Here is a 21,436-nt window from a genome sequence, read left to right on the forward strand (position 1 = left end):
CAACTCTGACCAGCTTCCCTGTCCCTGCTGAAGAGAAGCACCCCCAGAGCATGATGCTGCCACCACCATATTTGACAGTGGGGATGGTGTGTTCAGAGTGATGTGCAGTGTTAGTTTTCTGCCACACATAGCATTTTGCATTTTGGCCAAAAAGTTCCATTTTGGTCTCATCTGACCAGAGCACCTTCTTCCACATGTTTGCTGTGTCCCCCACATGGCTTGTGGCAAACTGCAAATGGGACTTCTTATGGTTTTCTGTTAACAATGGCTTTCTTCTTGCCACACTTCCATAAAGGCCAACTTTGTGCAGTGCACGACTAATAGTTGTCCTATGGACAGATTCCCCCACCTGAGCTGTAGATCTCTACAGCTCGTCCAGAGTCACCATGGGCCTCTTGGTTGCATTTCTGATCAGCGCTCTCCTTGTTCGGCCTGTGAGTTTAGGAGGACGGCCTTGTCTTGGTAGGTTTACAGTTGTGACATACTCCTTCCATTTCTGAATGATCGCTTGAACAGTGCTCCGTGGGATGTTCAAGGCTTGGGAAATCTTTTTGTAGCCTAAGCCTGCTTTAAATTTCTCAATAACTTTATCCCTGACCTGTCTGGTGTGTTCTTTGGACTTCATGGTGTTGTTGCTCCCAATATTCTCTTAGACAACCTCTGGGGCCGTCACAGAGCAGCTGTATTTGTACTGACATTAGATTACACACAGGTGCACTCTATTTAGTCATTAGCACTCATCAGGCAATGTCTATGGGCAACTAACTGCACTCAGACCAAAGGGGGCTGAATAATTACGCACACCCCACTTTGCAGTTATTTATATGTGAAAAATGTTTGGAATCATGTATGATTTTCGTTCCACTTCTCACGTGTACACCACTTTGTATTGGTCTTTCATGTGGAATTCCAATAAAATTGATTCATGTTTCATTCATTCATGTCTCTTTTGGCTGCGTTTCAACTACCCCCAGATTTATTAATAATATTTATGTGACAATGCAGTTCAAGCCATATTATGGAATAACACAAAAGTAATGTGACAAGTAGTGGAATGAGTTACTTTCTCCAATGAGTAATTAAGTACTCTTTTTAAGTAATGCATTGCAAAATGTAATACATGTTCTTCAGCAAATGAAAAACCAGACAAAAATATTCATAATAATCAGCTGAGAATTCATCACTAATTTCCTTGCACAAAAAGGAGGTTTCATGGAAATTTTTGAAGACTGTACAACCAGCTCCAATGCACCATCACTCATGAAACTCTAATTATGAAAGCCTTTTTAAAGCCTTGGAAAAAGAGAGCAGCAGACATATAGAGAAATTTTATGCTTGAGCTCAAAGAATACAAGATGCCCTACCATGTGACCAACTGTCACCAGTAAATACACAGCAAAGCAGGGGCGACATTTGCAGACAATTCACCTTAAAAGGTAAGTACGTTGAAGCTAACATAATGTTATGAGCTACTGATGCACTTTTGCCAAGCTATGAAGGAAAAGGCGCTAGTGGTCATCTAAAGTAAACATAACCGATTTGAGAAGTAGCATTAACTTTACATGAGATATGAAAAACTGTAACGCAGTTTCTACAAAAAAAAAAAACAAAAAACAGAACTTCATTTTTATATCTCTTATTCATGTCACAGTTAAGAAAACCTCAAACAACAGCAGCTCTTCTAAGTGATTCTAAGTAGTAACAGGAAAAAGAGGAAGCTACTGTAAAAATTGATAGGATGCACAGGATTATCAGTCTCTACTATTAAAGACCAGGATTTTGTTCATATGATGGAAACAGAAGTTGGTAAGATGACTGTTCCATAGAAAAGCAAAGAAACCTAATAGACAAACATTATGAAGATGAAATACAAAACTTCAGAAAGAAATAACAAAAAGGTATACAAGTATGTAAACAAGAGAATATACACATGAAGACAAAATAATCCCCAAATGGAATTGATAAAAAATCTTCCAAGTGCTTTTTCACTTGAAAAAGCATTGTGTCAAAAACAAAATAAATCAATTTAGATTAGAGAAAAGGACAAGTATGCACAGTGCTTCACTTACTGCACATTTTGTCATATTACAGTCCTATTCCAAAATGGATTAAATTCCCTTTTCACCTCAAAATTCTACACACAATACCCCTAAATTGGAAAGAGAAAAAAGTTTGCTTGACATTTCTGCACACACACACACACACACACACACACACACACACACACACACACATATGTGTGTGTGTGTGTGTGTGTGTGTGTGTGTGTGTGTGTGTGTGTGTGTGTGTGTTTTGTAAAAACCTCTCCTCCTCCATCAGGTTGGAAGGGAAACACTAGTGCACAGCCATTTTCAGATCTCTCCAGAGATTTTCAATTGGGTTCAAGTCTGGGATCTGGCTGGGTCACTTAAAGACATTCACAGAATGGTCCCAAAGCCACTCCTTTGTTACGGTTGTGTGTTTAGGGTCATTTTCCTGTTGAAAGATGAACCTATGCCCCAGTCTGAGCTCTCAGGAGCAGGTTATCATCAAGGGTGTCTCTGTACATTCCTGCATGCATTTCCCTTGACCCTGACAAGTCTCCCAGTTCTGGTTGGTGAAAAAACACATACCCACAGCATGATGCTTCACTGTAGGGATGGTATTGGCCATATAATGCATGCCATTCAGGCCAAAGATTTCAATTCTTGTTTCATCAGACCAGATAATTTTGTTTCTCATGAACTGAGAACCCTTCAGCTGCCTTTCGGCCAGGCTGTTATGTGTCTTATGGCTTCTGTCTGGCCACACCATCATGGCCTGATTGGCAGAGTGCTGCAGGACAACCATTTTTATAGAGCAATGCTGGATCACTGTCAAAGTGACGATTCGGTTTCTGGTCACCTCCCTGACTAAGGCTCTTCTACTCTGATGGCTCAGATTGTTTGGATAGCCAGATCTGGGAAAAATCCTAGTGGCTTCCAACTTCTTGCATTTATGGTTGATGGAGGCCACTGTGCTCATGGAACTGTCAAAGCCGCAGACATTTTTCTGCATCCTTTCCCAGATCTGTGCTTTGCTAAAATTATTTTTAGAGCTCTACAAACATTTCCTTAAAAGTTATGGCTTACTTTGCTGTGCTCTGCCGTGCAATTGTGAACAAGATGACCTTATATATAAGTCAGTGCTTATTCAAAACATGTCTAATCCACTGAACTACATGAATACATACATCCAGAACTGGACATACTGATCATCATGATATTAACTACAGTATATAAACACCAGTACAGTTTACAAATGATCTGACAGCACGCTTGACAAGTGTCGACTACAATATTTTGTTAGAGAGATGCTGTAGGTGTCAAAGGTACTGTTCTGCAGTGATTTGAATCATGTCTCTATTAGACTTCTGTATGTTCATGTAAGGTCCACAAGGTCCTGTGCTGGGACCAGTTCTGCTTACATTATTCAAGCTTCACTGAGACAGTATCATTGGAAGGCATAGCATAAATTTTCATTGTTATGCAGATGATACCCAGTTTTATCTATCCATGAAGCCAGATAACACATCCCAATTGTCAGGCGTTGTGGAGTGGAGGCGAGGAAGAAGGAACCCAAACGCAGGACTCGCAGGTAGGTGAAGCTGGGTGATTTATTGATGACGGAATGAACACACAGAACAGAGGAAGGACATGGCTGGCTGGACGACTGACTGAATGAACGAACGAACGAAGGAGGACTGACTGGCTGGCTGGCTGACCGAATGCTGGCGGAAACAACAACATAACCTAAACATCATCAATGACACGACAAAGCACGAGTGGAAACAGAAGACTTAAATACACAGACTGATGAGGATGATAATGAGAGACCGGTGAGTACACAGCTGAACATAATCTGGCTAATGGCACGAGACGAGGTGACACAGGAACAAACAGGAAATGAAACAGGAAGTGGCAAAATAAACTGAACATGAACAAAACGGAAAGCACTGGGTCACTGACCCAGGAACCCTGACAGTACCCCCCCCTCCAAAGGCCGGCACCCGACGGCCAAAAGAAAGAAAAACCAGAACAGGGCGGGCGGAGGGGGCCCAGGACGGAGGGACGGAGTCCAAAACAGAAACAGTTCAGGTGGGCGGCCGCGTGGCCGAGACGGGACAGTTCAGGTGGGCGGCCGCGTGGCCGGCGGCCGAGACGGGACAGTTCAGGTGGGCGGCCGCGAGGAAGACGGCGGCGGCCGCTGAGCTGGTCCGGTGGGCGGCCGCGAGGAAGGCGGCGACGGCCGCTGAGCTGGTCCGGTGGGCGGCCGCGAGGAAGGCGGCGACGGCCGCTGAGCTGGTCCGGTGGGCGGCCGCGAGGAAGGCGGCGGCCGCGAGGAAGGCGGCGGCGGCCGCGAGGAAGGCGGCGGCGGCGGCGGCGGCTGAGCAGGTCCGGTGGGCGGCCGCGCCGGCGATGACGTCCAGAACGTGGCTGGGGCGACGGTGCGGCAGCCGCAGGACCAGGCGAAGCAGAGGCTGGCAACGCGGCAGCCGCAGGACCAGGCGAAGCAGAGGCTGGCGACGCGGCAGCCGCAGGACCAGGCGAAGCAGAGGCTGGCGACGCGGCAGCCGCAGGACCAGGCGAAGCAGAGGCTGGCGACGAGGCTGAGGCCGGACCAGGCGAAGCAGAGGCTGGCGACGAGGCTGAGGCCGGACCAGGCGAAGCTGAAGCTGAAGCCGAGTCCGGACCAGGCGAAGCAGACGCTGAAGCTGAAGCCGAGTCTGAGGCTGGCCCAGGCGAAGCAGACGCTGAAGCTGAAGCCGAGTCTGAGGCTGGCCCAGGCGAAGCAGACGCTGAAGCTGAAGCCGAGTCTGAGGCTGGCCCAGGCGAAGCAGACGCTGAAGCTGAAGCCGAGTCTGAGGCTGGCCCAGGCGAAGCAGACGCTGAAGCTGAAGCCGAGTCTGAGGCTGGCCCAGGCGACGATGATGAAGCCGGAGCTGGACCAGGCGACGATGATGAAGCCGGAGCTGGACCAGGCGACGATGATGAAGCCGGAGCTGGACCAGGCGACGGCGTGGGTGAAGCTGAGGCCGCAGCTGGCGAGGGTGAAGACACGGAGGCCGCAGCTGGCGAGGGTGAAGACACGGAGGCCGCAGCTGGCGAGGGTGAAGACACGGAGGCCGCAGCTGGCGAGGGTGAAGACACGGAGGCCGCAGCTGGCGAGGATGAAGACACGGAGGCCGCAGCTGGCGAGGGTGAAGACACGGAGGCCGCAGCTGGCGGCTGGACGGGCTCCTCGGGCCCTCCAGCTGACGAGGCAGGAGACTGGACGGGCTCCTCGGGCCCTCCAGCTGACGAGGCAGAGGACTGGACGGGCTCCTCGGGCCCTCCAGCTGACGAGGCAGGAAGCTGGCTGGGTTCTCCTGAACCTCCAGCTGACGAGTCGTGGGGCTGGACGGGCTCCTCGGGCCCTCCAGCGGACGGGACAGGAGGCTGGACGGGCTCCTCGGGCCCTCCAGCGGACGAGACAGGCGGCTGGACGGGCTCCTCGGGCCCTCCAGCGGACGAGACAGGCGGCTGGACGGGCTCCTCGGGCCCTCCAGCGAGAACAGTCTCGGGACCAGCGGGCACAGGGGCCCCTGGCAGGCGCAGAACAGAACCAGCGGGCGCACGGGCCTCTGGCGGGCGCAGAACAGAACCAGCGGGCGCACGGGCCTCTGGCGGGCGCAGAACAGAACCAGCGGGCGCACGGGCCTCTGGCAGGAACAGAACAGAACCAGCGGGCGCGGAGGCCCCTGGCTGGAGACAGGCAGGGCCAGCGGGCGCGGAGGCCCCTGGCTGGAGACAGGCAGGGCCAGCGGGCGCGGAGGCCCCTGGCTGGAGACAGGCAGGGCCAGCGGGCGCGGAGGCCCCTGGCGGGAGACCGGCAGGGCCAGCGGGCGCGGAGGCCCCTGGCGGGAGAGCGGCCGGGCCAGCGGGCGCGGAGGCCCCTGGCGGGAGAGCGGCCGGGCCAGCGGGCGCGGAGGCCCCTGGCGGGAGAGCGGCCGGGCCAGCGGGCGCGGAGGCCCCTGGCGGGAGAGCGGCCGGGCCAGCGGGCGCGGAGGCCCCTGGCGGGAGAGCGGCCGGGCCAGCGGGCGCGGAGGCCCCTGGCGGGAGAGCGGAAGGGCTCACAGCTGGCTCTGGGTGCTGTGGCTGCAGGTCCGGGGACTGAATCGACTGGATGGGAGGCGACTGGACTGACTGGACTACAGACTGGACTACAGGGGACTGGAGGACGGGAGGAGACTGGACTACAGGGGACTGGAGGACGGGAGGAGACTGGACTACAGGGGACTGGAGGACGGGAGGAGACTGGACTACAGGGGACTGGAGGACGGGAGGAGACTGGACTACAGGGGACTGGAGGACGGGAGGAGACTGGACTACAGGGGACTGGAGTGAAGGCTGAAGAGCAGGTGAGTGAACTGACTGGAGTGGAAGCTGACCAGCAGGTGAGTGAACTGACTGGAGTGGAAGCTGAACAGCAGGTGAGTGAACCGACTGGAGTGGGGAAGCTAAGGGATGAACAGAGGTTGGCGATGCTAATGGCTGAGCTAATGACAGAGTTACCGAGGGGGATAAGATGGCGGCCTGGGCTAATAAGGCTGGTGCCTGAGCAGGGGACACTTCAGCTAGCCTAACCAGGGACAGTGCGAGGGCGTGAAAGGTTGGATCAGGAGGTGGATGAAGAGGTGAAGCAGTAGGTGGGCCGGTTAGCTCTTCCAAGCCTCCAGGGAGGTCAGGCTGGGTTGAGGCTGCCCTCAGCCTGGGCGCTGGGACAGGCACGGGAGGTGGCTGGACACCAGTCACCCCCACCCGGGAAACAAGAGTGGATGTGGAAAACAGTTAGTGGAACTCACCACCGGGAGTGGTTGAAAATAGTCCATATTATGGCGGCGTGTGCGCCGCTTTCTTCGGGAAGAGGAAGCGGCCGGGGTAAACAGCTGAGCCCCTGGCGCGTTAGCCTCCATTGAGTCGAGGTGGGAGGCGTAGCCGCGGTGCCGTGGCGAAGGTGGAGGTCCGGCGAATGAGGCGGCGGGTGTGCGAACGAGGAGCGGAGCGGCGAGAGAGGGAGCGGCCGAAACGCGGCACGAAACGTCCGCTCTCCGCGGCAAATGCTCCGAGGCAGGTGTGGCAGCAGGTGTGGCAGCAGGTGGGGGAACGCGGCGTCTCCGAGGCCCACCCAGAGCCAGGCGAGTCCCCTCGAAGACGTGCTCTCGCTCCGCGAAGAGCCGCTGTTTTCCCCTGACCAACTCTGCCCAACGGTAAAGCGCTGCCACCTGCCGCTCGTTGAGGTCCGAGTCCGCTGGGTCCCAATCGTGTCTTCGTGGCACGGGTCGTGTCATTCTGTCAGGCGTTGTGGAGTGGAGGCGAGGAAGAAGGAACCCAAACGCAGGACTCGCAGGTAGGTGAAGCTGGGTGATTTATTGATGACGGAATGAACACACAGAACAGAGGAAGGACATGGCTGGCTGGACGACTGACTGAATGAACGAACGAACGAAGGAGGACTGACTGGCTGGCTGGCTGACCGAATGCTGGCGGAAACAACAACATAACCTAAACATCATCAATGACACGACAAAGCACGAGTGGAAACAGAAGACTTAAATACACAGACTGATGAGGATGATAATGAGAGACCGGTGAGTACACAGCTGAACATAATCTGGCTAATGGCACGAGACGAGGTGACACAGGAACAAACAGGAAATGAAACAGGAAGTGGCAAAATAAACTGAACATGAACAAAACGGAAAGCACTGGGTCACTGACCCAGGAACCCTGACACCAATTAGTTAAATTGCAGGAATGTCGTTATTGAAGTTATTGTACTCAGCTCTAAAAATTTTAGAAATACAGTATCTAACCAGATGCTTACTCTAGGTGGCATTGCATTGGACTCCAGTAACACTGTTAGAAATCTTGAGTTGTTTTTTGACCAGGATATGTCCTTCAGTGCACATATTAAGCAAATATGTTCACTCAGAACATATTTATTAGGCTTTGGGGTTTTTTGGCCATTAATTCTGTTTCTTTTATTTTGTGGACATGAGCTGGGTTAACAAACTGAAATATCAGCTAGAAACTGGAATTGATATTACAGCTAGTTTGAAAGTGAAGAATACTATAAGAACATTTTAAGTCATCAGTAACAGATCTTCCATTAATACTGTGTTAAATCTGCCACTATTAATGAGTGGTTGTTGAAGTCCACACTTCTGAAAAAAAAAATGCTGTTACTGTCTACTGTCCTTGCAGATGTGAAGAGAGACGGAAACATGATGCTGTTTGCACATATTTAATAATCAGCTCTGTACAGGAACTGAAGAAGAGTACAGCCTGTTACTCTTACAGAATGATGAGATGAGAACTGCTTGTCTTAACTAGCTAGTTAAGCACATTAATTAGCTTCCAAACACACATTTAACTTACCCAATGATGATGCATCAGGTCCTTCTAGTCCAGTTTACCGCAGAACACCTCACACCATCAGTTTGAAACAGAAACTTGTGGTTTTGAAAAGTAAATGCTGAAACTCAGCTTAGCATCTCTATTCTAGCTTCAGTACCCAAACAGCGATATATGCAAGTTTCTCTGTAAGTGCAGCTGCCAATCAAAATGATGTTGCACATCAATTTAACAAATTAAAATCAAACTTATGATAAAGGAGACCCCTTAAACCCAAATCAACATGATGAGAACAACTAATAATAATTGCTGAAACCATCTTTTGGAAAAATTTATCTCAGGAGAACTTTTACTTTGTCCCCGTTCCATCTTCTAACGTCGAGGGTGTGGAGTTTTTGAACTATACTACAGCCAGACACCAGGGGGCGATAGAGACACTTTTGGGGAGTTGTTGGGTTTTCCATATTTTCTACACCAGTGGTCCTCAAACTAGTGATGTGCGATACCACTGATTTCCTTTCCAATCCGATACCAAGTAAAATTCAGGGTGGTATTGACGATACTGATCCGATACCGATACTTTGTCCAAAAATGTATTTTATTTATTGTATCTTTTATTGTATCTCAAATTATAGCGTCATCATGATTACAGGACATCAGATTACAGGACATCAGATTACTTATTCTTATCACTTAATAATGCAGAATTCATCGTATAGAAATAAAAAAAAACTAAAGTTGTGCGCTATTTGGACGAGAGATGTCTGTCTCCCCCTAGCAGCACCTGTCCCTGTCCACTACTCCTCTTCAGTTCGCTTCAACATACGCTCGTCATAATCTGTGATATGATTTACTCTGAGGTGTTTGAGAAGGTTAGTAGTGTTGCCACAACACCTCACTGTCTTGCCACATGTATCGCAAACTACGTCTCGGCTGTTTGTGGAGGTAAAATATGTCCACATATGACTCCATTTACGCTCAGCCATTGTTGTGAGTGCGCACGCCAAGGGGCTGCGACACATTTATACAGCCATATTTCGCACATGACTATGGAAGGCGGAAGAGAAAGTAGTTCCTTCCAACGTAGACAATCCGAATTATATAGTTTCTTTCCACTCTGTTCCTGTAAATGATAAACTACAAATTTACCCTAAATTACTAAAATATCGATATTTTAATATGAGAATCGATTCTAGAACATAAATGACCAGGGCCGTGCAGAGAGGTTTAAAGGGGCGGGTGCTCAAAGTTAAAAAGGGGCACATTGAACCAGGCTGAATAACAACAACACACATTCATCAAGAATCTAATATGGGCAACAAGGCAAAGCAAACGTAGCCGATGTTTTACCTGAAGGGTACAATGTTGCTGTAGAGGGGTTGCTGTGGATAGTGCTGGAGGGCTGTGTTGATCTGAGACTGTAGACATTAAAAAGTCCATAGGAGAGATGGTAGCTGATTAAACAAGTATCATGAGATAATAACAAAATGCAAAGATTGGTGACAGCGCTTGGAACCATAAGGCAACAAAAAACTGTGAGAAATAATTTAGGCTCTGCCTGTGAATCACTCTTTGCTTCTCTTCTTCCTTCCATCCCATCATTTCATATATCACTCTCCACTTGCTGTCTATCTGAGAACAAGGCACAACTTGCTATTGCAATAAACTATAATTTAATTATCCACACCTAGCAACTCTTGCACTTAATGATGACAGAAAAATGTTATAGCACTGCCTTTAGTAGCCTCACACAGCTCCTACTGTTTCCTCCTCATGTCCTTACCAGCCATGTCTGGACAATGTTATATCATGAGTAATATTTTTTTTAAATCCATCTAAATAAAACACACATGCACGCACACACAGTGACATTTTAGACCTTCTTCAGAATACTGTATATACTATGGGCATCACTGTGCTGATCCAGAATCCTTACATTATTATTTATTACTAGAGCTACAATAATAAAGCAATGAGGAGGGGGAAGTAATAAATATGAAATAATGTATTTCTGATGATTCCATTTGTTTCACGATCCACTCTGTGCAGGGCAAAGCTTATTATATTTTTAAACTGTAGAGATACAATAATTTTACTGCTGTAAAAACCAAATTTTGTCTTATTTAAAATATAAATCTAATATAATCTGCTTCTTAATGTATGTTCTTTAAAATACAGCGTGTGTTTTTAATATATTATAATTATAATAATGCATAATTATGTGGACATGCATATTAGACCGTTTTTTAGTGAAATATAATCCTTCCAGAAAGGCAGGAAAAGCCCGGAAACTTACTTTAAAACTAAATATGTTCCCTAAAACGGTGACAGAGCTACAGACCCATGACAGCCTTACACAGGTAGCCAGCAGCTATGACCAGCACTACTTGTGCAGTTAATAAAAGGACAGGTAATGTTTGTCGCGCTGTTGCACACGCAGCACGCTCGTTTATTTCAACTTACCAATGTGTCCGTAATAAGCTAATACTCCTGTGTGCTACACACTACAGTGTACGCTGTACACCTACTTACTGGTTTTGTCGCATCAGTCTGTCTCTCTGAGTTAACTTGTTTCTCCTACAGCTCCGGACCGCTAAAAATGCGCGTGCTCTTTGTGAGCTCGTTCCCGGCTCGTAACCAGCGCGTTCTGCCATCAAGGGCGATCATTGGTTAAATGTGATCATGTGACTGATGCAAGCCAGATCCTTTTATTTAGCAAAACTGTGATTAATAGTTAAATATTATTGTTGAGGGGCACAGACAGGACTCCGCACGCACACATACATTAAAAAAAATAAATACTTTTTTTTTTTTTTTTTTAAAGTTGCCTCAACAAAAGGGCACTTTGGGCACCCATCAGGAAAGGGGCGGGTGCTCAAGCCCCTCTAGCCCCCCCCCCCTCTGCACGTGCCTGTAAATGACTGGTATCGGAGGAATTAATATTTCAGTATGGATCCGCACATCACTATCTCAAACTTTTCACAATGAGTACCACCTCATAAAATATGTGGATCTTGAAGTACCACCCTTATGACCAACAAGTACAAGTACAGTAGTAGAGGCCTATTTAACACCACATACAGTTTACATGAGACAATCTTATTTCTTATATGAATGTTATTTATTTTAACTGTCATAAACAGGATGTGACAAGTGATAATAGTAACAGCTGTACTGCATTAAAACATTCACAGCAGGTAGATTATCCAGTCTCCAAGTGATGACGTATGAATCCTGCTTCCGAGTCCAAACTACTCTGCATTTATCAAGGCTGTTGTGTTTTTAACATGTTTTAATGCTTTATATTTTGTTCTATTTAATCTGAACAAGACCCTAAAAAAGGCAGTGATCCCTGTCGGCCTCTGACAGTTTTTATTAACACTGTTTATTTTAAAGCCCAGTTTTTAAAACCTTACAATGTAACTACAGCCCAGTCCATGCAGCAGTATATTAATTACTAACCTCGTATTGTGATGAATTATCTCAGTTGTTCTCATGACTGAAGTTTGGTCCGTTTACATCTTCCCGACATGCGATTGCATTTGTCCCTAACCATCGGGAACCCTCACGTCAACTGTTATCGAGTGGAAAATAGTTAGCGTTCATGCTCCAGCTTCACTGTGCTAATGTGCTTATATTAAGCTAACCATAGCTGTGTAGCTAGCCACCACCCAGGACATGGTTTTATACCAGCTAGCCCAACTTCAGTAACCCTACAAACGTCACTGCTGTTTAGTTTCCTGTCTCAATTTATGTTGGAAGTGATAACAGAGCTGTACGTTTTAATTTTTCAGAAATCCCTCAAGCAGAAAATGGTATATTATTTAATCATAAAAAATTTATTAGAGACTTCCCACGTACCACTAGAGGGAGCCCAGGTACCACAGTTGGAGAACCACTGTTCTACACGATCACATTGACATGGATATAGAATAGATCACAAATAACATGGCATGAGACAACTTGCTCACTAGTGAACAGCAAGAGCTTCTGCTGCCTTTTGCAATGGATACAGAAACTCTTCAGAATGACATTATATCTCTAGCGGTTCATTATCCTCTTTGGTCTGCTCAGCCACTTCGCCAACTTTTAAGGTCTTTATGGCAAGAACACTAGCCATCACAATTTTTCCACTCTTGTGCATAAAATGAAGGCTCCCTCTTTTTTGAACTTAAAATTTGTGCTAAACACTTGTTGACATGACTGATGACACTATACAGGAACTGCTGAAACAGGAGTCAGAGTATGTGGTTCAATCCACTCAGTCACATTCACAAAGTGAGGATCAGTCTGAAGATAATGGACAAAGAATAGGAAGGAACCCTGACCCTAACCCAATTATTAACAATTCAGATTACTACTGTAAGAAAATCCAAAACTGGTTATCTGTTACTGATGTTAAATAAATCTAATGATGTAATCTTTTAATGCCCACTTTAATTTATGATGATGTACAACTGAGTTTTGTTAAATGTCTTACATTTCGAAGTAAGTTATGGCAAAACTATTAGCAAACTTTCATGAACCATTGAGAAGCTCCATAATCTGCTGTTTGTGGGAGAAGGTGGGGGTGTCAATTCAATCCATTACAGTCAAATGGTTGTTGATATGAAGAAAATTAAAATAACAAAAAGCATAAAAGTGGATATTTCGCTGATTGATTTACAATTTGTAAATAAAAATGGCTTTTCACATTTTATTTAAAAGATACACACTGAAATGTTTTACAGTGAGACCAGACCCATGGCTTGGGTGACATCCATAAAAAATTCAACCTGCAGTTGACAGAGAGGGAAGACGGTAAGATTTTTTAGATTAGATTCAATACAATTTACTCAACTTCTTGTTCACTGATGAGATAAAAGCTGAACTTTTTGAAAGATTTGACTGTGTTACATTGACATTAAATTATCACAGCATTTCATGAAAAGAATATCGTACCAACAGTGAAACATGGTTGTGGTAGTGTGAGGGTCTGGAGCCGCTTTGCTGCTTCAGGACCTGGATGACTTTCTGTAATTGATAAACTATGAATTCTAATCCATCAGTCCATCAGTTCATGTCCTGAAGCAAGACATTAATCTAAAACACACCATCTAGCCCACCTCTAAATGACTCAATAAATAAATAAATAAATACATTAATAATAATAATAATAATAATAATAATAATAATAATAATAATAATAATAATAATTTTGGACAACAACAAGTCTTCCAATTTATGATTGAAACCCCTCCACTGTGGCTGAATTAAGAAGAGTGGGCCCAAATTCCTTCTCAGTGATGTGCATGGCACCTCCTGCTTTAGATCCAGTTATCAACAGTATTATTCCCTTAATTTTTAAATCCGAATGAAAATTTAGAACAATGTTCTGGCAAAACATCTTATTAAACTTATTCATTTATTTAACTTCAGCCAGGATAAGTCACTAGAAGCTAAAGACTGCCACTTCTACGACTAAAATCATTTGACTACTGTTGCTGACAGAACAATCTGGTGGAGAGTTTGATGTGGATGTAGCTTTAGTGGAAGTACTCCACGTACTGATAAAGTAACAGTCAGGTGCCAGCCAGTGTTCGGTGGGAAAGCAGAGTAGAGCCATATTTGTTCTTGATGGTAATGTTATGTGGCCCTCTTAAAGCTTTGCAGAAGGTAAGGTTTTATTATCTGTGAATAAAAACAGAAACCAAGACAGACAATACCTGTAACCAGGTCATTGAGTTATTTCTCTATCTAATGAGTCAAGATAAAAACTAGACAGAAGAATAGTAACAGATTGCAGGTCTATGGCATTGTCATAACAGCACTGAAGGGTGATCTTTGCTAAATACCTCCCTGAGACAATGCATCAGGGGCTGATAAAAGCGTAGGAGGCTTTGCAGCTGGTGAGTCCCACTGATTGCTGAAATTCAGACTGGAAACAAGTATTATTCTCCTAAAACTAGAGTTAAGCTTTTGCTTGCCAGTTTAGGATCTGCTTTGCACAATAAAGTAAGTGTGCACTTGCTTTTCTAAAGATGATAATGGCTCTACACAATCAAAGACCCTTCGCCTAATCAGAGAAATGAAACAGTGGAGTGATATATACAGTGCCCTTGATAATGTTTGGGACAGAAAAACATGTTTTGAAGTTTTGTCTTTGTAAACCACCACAGTAGATGTAAATCAACATGATTGAAGTGCAGACTTTCAGCTTTAATTGAAAGGGTTTTACAAAATCTTTGCATGAACTAACATCCACTCACATCCTGGGCCATTTGACCTCAGTAAATTACATAATAGGATTGGGCAAGGTTTCACAATGGGTCCACCTGAAACCTTGCCTGACTGTGACCCACACCTGTTTTCACACCTTGGCTTGTGCGATTAGGTAGAGGGTGAATAGGGAGTCCATGACCCTCTTGTTGACACTTCCATAGCGCTTAAAATCTGGGACTCTCCACCAATTGCACTTAGAACTGAAGAGGTTTCTCAGATGAGAGGTGAAGTGTCTTCAAGAAAACTTAAAGAAGTCTTGACGCTTTTCTTTCCAAGCTCCTTAGACTACGATGACCTGGATGACTGAGAACCTTCACACACAACCCAGTGAGTTTTTTACGGACAAATGCCCTGTATACGGGGTCAATGTCAGCTGAACCAGCTCAACCTAATGAAAAGTAAATTTCAATAATGATTTCTATAATACTAGTTAACAGTAGTATTATGGACAGACATTACCATATCAAGTCTGTGTTCCTGTGTTCTGTTACTTTGTGTTTTATTTTGATAGTCTGTCGTCTCATGTGCATTATGCTCAGATTGGCTTCCCTTGTCTCATTCTTTAGATTCAGATTAGCTGAGTGTTTTTTCCCCACGTGTTTCCACTTCCCTAATTACCCTCCTATGCATATCATATATTTTGTCAGTGTCCCTTTGTCAAGGCATCTGTTTTCCTTCCCCAGTGTTTCTCAGCCCTAGTGAGGTTTTTAGTTTCTGCAGCTTTCAGTTTCTAGTGTAGCCTTTATCGATCTGCGGGATCGATAAATGGACAAAAAAAGGGAAACAAAAAAAAGTAAATGTCCACAATTTAGACATTAATTACGTTATATTTTATAAGTGGTTTAGCAGCAACAGTAATGTGACACAAAAGCAATTTGACAAACTTAAATGTTATTAAATATATGTATTGTTTTACAGTCAATGGCCACCTAAAGTCTAGAAGCCATGGAAACCAAATCTCTCTTGAGATGCTTTGCTCGTGGGCCTCTGTCTTCAGTTTTATATTCAGTAACTGAAACGTATGCTCTGTTGGGTTCAGGTGACTAAACTGGCAATTGGAGAATATTCTCTTTTTTTGAGCATAGCCCTGTACATTTCAGAATACATGCTATCCTTATCAACATTCACATCATCAATGAACACAATTAATCTTAGTCTAATGTGGGCTTTTTGTTCTCGAGTGTAACCACTGGTTCAATCCTTGTCGTAAATGCCCTTCATTTATATTCATGACGGCATTTTTTGATTGAAGACTTTTTCAGTGATATACCTGTCTCCTGAAAACTGTTCTTGATTTTCCAACATGATGTGAAAGGCGTTCTCTTAAGCAATGAAAGATTTGTAATGATCTACTTTATTTTTCAGGCCATTTTAGGCCAAAAACTCACATTTGCCTAAGAAGCAAAGGAGCAGCTGAAGGTTGCTTTCACCTTGGTTATCTTTCAGGGATTATGATGTTGGTGAGCTGTTTAGTCTGTTGGCAATTCACTCTATTTCAATTTCTTGTCTCTTTGACTCACATTGAAAATTCCAGCCTGCCAATTCCAAGTTCAACAGTAAACGATTCCAGATATTTAATTTTTGCAGTTAATGGAATATCTGTTAAAAATCACAGAATTAAACCTGGAAGTGTGCAGTTCAATCGCATGTTGATCTTTTTTTCAAATCCACTGTAGTGTAAACACAATGAAGCACACAAAAGAAATGACACACAAAAAGTATTTAAAATCTATTTAATATTTCATGCAAAAATTTCAAGACATCTCTTGTGTAGATAAACTCGTAGCAAGCATTTCTCATATGTGATTTTGGCACATTTTTCCACACAAAACAACAAGTCTTCCAATCCTGAAAGTTCTGTGGGCTCCTTCTATGAACTCCAATTCTTAGCTTTAATCCTTTGCATAGATTTTCAACTGGATTCAGGTCAGATGATTGGCTGGGCCATTCTAGCAGCTTTCTTTCCCCTTTCCCTGAGACCAATGGAGAGTTTCCTTGGCTGTGTGTTTGGGATCATTATCTTGCTGGAACGTTCACACTCGTTTCATTTTAATCATCCTGGAAGATGGCAGCATATTTCTAATCAAGAATGTCTCCCTACATTTTTCCTTTCATCCTTTATTCAATTGTGCGAAGCAAACCAGTGCTGTATGTTGAAAAATGACCCCATGATTTTCCCACCTCCAAACTTCACTGTTGGTATGGTGTTTTTGGGGTGATGTGCAATGCCTTTTGACCTTTGAGCTACAAACATGGTGCATTTTATGGCATCCAAACAGTTCAATTTTGGTCTCATCTGACCAGACTATATTCTCCCAGTATTTCACAGGCTTGTCTAAATGTTGTTCGGTTGTTCGCAGCATCCTTTTTCTTCAGCTGTGGAGTCTTGCATGGTGAGTGTATATACAGGTCATGGTGGTTGAGTGCATTACTTTTTTTTTTTTCCTCTGAAACGATTGTACCTGCTTATTCCAGGTCTTGCTGTAGCTCTTGGACAAGTTTTCTGAAAATTCTTTTCACTCCTCTGTCTGACATCCTGTGGTGAACACCTGGCTGTGGCCGGTTTATGTTGAAATGATCTTTCCACTTCTGGATTTTGGCCCCAACAGTGCTCCCTGGACCCTTCAGTAGTTCAGAAATTGTTCTGTAACCAATGCAATCAATAAGGTTTTAAAGATCTTAAGAGTATTCCTCTACTTGTATTCCTTTGTAATATTTCTTTTATCCTTAATTGAACTCTATTTTTCTGTAATTCAGATTTGAGTATTTGCCTTTCCTGTCTACATTTCCCACATTCTAACATGTTTAAACCTTTCCTCTTGTCCACAAAATTCACAATTCCCTGTTGTGCGACACCTTGGTAATAGGTGGCAGGATTGCTTTCTAATTACTGATAGATTTCAGCTGGTGTCATGGCTTTTCATGCCTTTTTGCACCTTTGTTTCATCATGTGTTCAATACCTTTTCCCTGTGTCATTTCTCATTATTACACATTTGAATTTACAAAATTTATGGATTCATTTTATATCATTTGGAGCAATGCTTATTTATCTGCTGTGTGTGTGGATTTGGTTTGTCAAGATGTGATATGTGTACATCAGAAAGATGCAGAGAAGGACAGAGTGACATTCTGAATGGCATCTTAAATATTCTGGATTTTCTTGTAAACTGGGGAATGATGCACTTACTAGATGACTGACCCAAAAATATACAAGTGTGCGGTTTGTGATGACACTGACAGATAAATATTTTTAAAAGGCTTAAAGTTTGTGTAAGTTTATTTTTCTGATTTTCAAGCAGGTTCAGTAGTCAGATTTGGGGTTCAGGTTGGGACCCACAGTGTGGAGACTGAAATCAACCAATACTTCAGTTCAGCAAGTGTCATTGTTTGCATCTGTGTAAGTCGCTGTAACTAACTTGTGCAGTGACCTTTTAGACAGTCACTGCCCTGCCAGAGATCCTGATGGCTTGCAGTTTTTTTTGTGTGATTTATTTTACATAAAGAAAAATGTCCATGCTTCCACCCAATTTTATCCGCTTATCCACTTCAGGGGTGCTGTAGCTTATTCCAGCTGTCACAGGGTGAAAGGAAGGTTATGTCAGTCGGAATCCAAACAGTTTTCCTCTCAGTCTAAATTGTTCAGGCAAAATATTTAGGCTAATGATTACAGTATTTCAGTGCTTCAGCATTTAACAGAGTATAGAAGCATTCACACCAGCAGCATTTAATATATATATTTGAAATAGTTAAAATTGTAAGATGAAATATTTTACTTAATATTGAATCATTTGGGGCTACATGTCTAATTCTGAGGAATGCAGTCATCTTGTTAAACAATGTAAGAACTGCAAAAAACACAGCACTACGTGAAAAGTGGATTTTCTTGTTTGTTGGTTTGTTTTGATTGCTAAAAGTGAACAAAGTTACACACTAATGAGATTAGAAATAGTTCAGACTATTCAAAGGGCATTCCCACTTTTCTGGTTTATCTGGAATACATAGATGCATTTCTGGTTCACCATCTGCACTGCTTCCAGTCAGTTATTACTGAAGTAATATAGTATATATTAAGAAAAAATGATCCAAGATGTTAATGTACTTATGTTCTTTCCTGCCTTTTTTTTTTGTCTGTTTCTCCTTCACAGAGGCAAATGTTTGTTCTGCGGTATCTAAAGGATACATCTCTGGCTTCTTGTGGCTTTATGAGGACTGGCACAGCAAAGATAACCAAGATGTTGCCATAGCAATCCGTCATGCACTCCTGTGCTGCCTCCTTAAGGCCACTGACAGCAGTGCAGGCAGGCAGGCTTTTCTATCCCAGGGAGGTATCAGACTCCTATATCAAACTGCACAGGTGAGTTCAAATTGTTTCTAGGTGAAGTTAATCTGACTTGATGAGGTAGAAACCAACTGCCTGTGTGCCAGTATAGCCCTTTTTCCATTAGTACCTACTTAAATCGACTCGACTCGGCTGTATTTGATCAACCTAATCTAAATGCATTTATCATGCTAAATTGCAAAGATTTCTAAGTTTTTGTTGAAGGGTGTGTCCATGGTGCCAAAGTGAATATTGATGATGTTTAGCATCGGGAGATACAACTTTATTGGCAATAAACACAACACTTTTATTGGCTCAATATCTGATCCTAACACAGGACACCTACATTGTACATTGAGTAAGCTCAAATTTTACAGTAGTTTCATTTTAATAGAAATAAAGGACAATATCAACCAAAAAATCCAAACAAAAAGTGCATCACATAAAAATGATAAACTGTAATATACAAAAGACAAAATGAATGAAAGACAAATGTGAGTTTGGGAGGGTAGGTTTCGGCATTCTGTTGGTACAATATAGCTCATTCATTAACATTAAACTAATCTGTTAGCTCAAATTTTTCTGGAGTTTTCATGTTGTTTCAATTTTCTTGTTTGTTTCTGTGCAGACATGTTTATTAAGCAAAAATCTGGAGTGTTTGGTGGAGCCATCCGTGCAGCTGATGAGGAAGTGTCTTCCTAGAATTCCTCTACCAGTCACATCAGATCAGTCTGCATATAGCTTTCTCCTGCCTGGTGCACCTGCTTTCCCGGGTATTAGTGAGACACCAGGTAAAGTCCCAGGATTCATAGACCTCCAAAAACTGCTTAGACTTCAGGAGCCCCAAACAGACTAATTCAATCTTTAGTTAATCTTATGTAGTCTGAGACTGGCCATTTTTATTCCATTAAGGGTTAATGGGGTATTTTCGTCACCCCACTGTGTGAGTGGGCAGCGTGGACACCCACGTTTGTAGATTTAATAACTTGAGAATGAGGCAACGTAGCACTTTGATATTTATACCATAGGTGTATCTACTGAAAATGAATAAGACTGAATCCCGGTGACCTTGACCTCAAGGCCAACATTTAATAAAATTAAATGTTATTAGGAAATGATGAGACATAAGAGGGTTTTTGGGGAATTCTGTTACATGATCAGTTTCAGTGCCATGTTTCAGAAGAAAATATAGAGTATGTGTGGTGGGTGGGTTCTTTAGCCAATTGACTCCAATTATAGATGGAATGCTGTGTTGAGGCTGTCATGTTTAATATCTCCATGGATGTTAAAATCACCCGCAACAATTATTTTATCTCAGCTGATCTCTATACATTACAAGTACAGAGATAGGCCCAAACAAACAAACATACACAGCTTTTTGTTTGTTTGTTTGTTTTTTGTCTGGGAGCGGATGCAGGCTGTAGGGGGATGGGGTTTTGGAGACAGGCAGACAGAAGCTGCAGAGAGGCGTGTAAGACTGCAGCTCTGCTCAGTAATGTTTCTAGAGTAATTTTTTATACTTCAAAAATATCTCAAGTTAGAAAATTGACTCTGAGAATTTGGCCCACGCAGTCATATCAGGCTGGTTAGACTACTGTAACGCTCCATTTGTTGGACGACTGTAAGCAGCACGAATGCAGCAGCCAGAGTTCTGTCCACATACTTGGAAATTTAAATGTATTACCCCAGTACTGAAGTCCCTTCATTATCTTCCAGTTCAGTACAGCAATGTAAATTTTGACAGTAAATTCTGATTTAATCTATGTCATAGTCTTTAGACTAAAATGTATTTTGGCTTTAGTCATAATTTTGGCATCTAAATTCTTTTAGTTTTAGTTGACTAAATATCATAAGATCATAATAGACTAAATCTGAAGTTGATTCAGTTGACTAAAATATAGATTGTATAAGTAACAAACCATCTGATTTTCCTTGAGATGAAATGAAACGTGCCCATATATGTGCTTTTCTCATCCTCTCAAACGTTGATATTTTGTTACATTTTCATGAAAAACAGGTGTCATGGGAGCATCTCCCATCCTGTTCGTTGGTGGCAGATCAAATTGTTACTTCTGACTGGATCGCTTCCAAGCTCACTCCACCTCTTTACACAACTTGATGTGTTCTGATTGGATCTTGTCTCTCCAGAACATTTTAATCTAATTTTTATTCATCAACAAAAGTGTCAATACATTTCAACATAGTTTTTGTCCTTTGCATTTGTTTAAGTATAAACCTAATTTAAGTATAATGAAATGTGCTATATAAATTAAATGTCCATTATGATTGTAATTTTACTTTGGAGTCAACAGTCACTCTAACTTATCGGTTTTCTGTTGTGTATATATCTGTTGTAGATGAGAGCAGTGATGAGAGCGATGCTGAAGAAAACCATGAGGCCAACAACAGAGACTATGTGAGTCTATGCAGATGGAGTGCTTA

At 43.4% G+C, this 21,436-nt stretch overlaps 1 protein-coding gene across 4 annotated transcripts in view; it reads left to right on the forward strand.

Annotated features, from left to right (window-relative positions):
* Window positions 1-21,436, forward strand: part of agbl1 (AGBL carboxypeptidase 1) — a 95,578-nt gene that overhangs the window by 26,618 nt on the left and 47,524 nt on the right. For all 4 annotated transcript variants that reach the window (XM_085166753.1, XM_085166750.1, XM_085166751.1 and 1 more), the window contains 3 exons: window positions 18,822-19,030; window positions 19,623-19,785; window positions 21,352-21,410. In XM_085166753.1, coding sequence (XP_085022879.1) covers window positions 18,822-19,030; window positions 19,623-19,785; window positions 21,352-21,410 — 431 coding nt within the window. The remainder of the gene's footprint in view (window positions 1-18,821; window positions 19,031-19,622; window positions 19,786-21,351; window positions 21,411-21,436) is intronic.

Source organism: Neolamprologus multifasciatus, chromosome 7 (genome assembly GCF_963576455.1).
Source record: "Neolamprologus multifasciatus chromosome 7, fNeoMul1.2, whole genome shotgun sequence".
NCBI lineage: Eukaryota > Metazoa > Chordata > Actinopteri > Cichliformes > Cichlidae > Neolamprologus > Neolamprologus multifasciatus.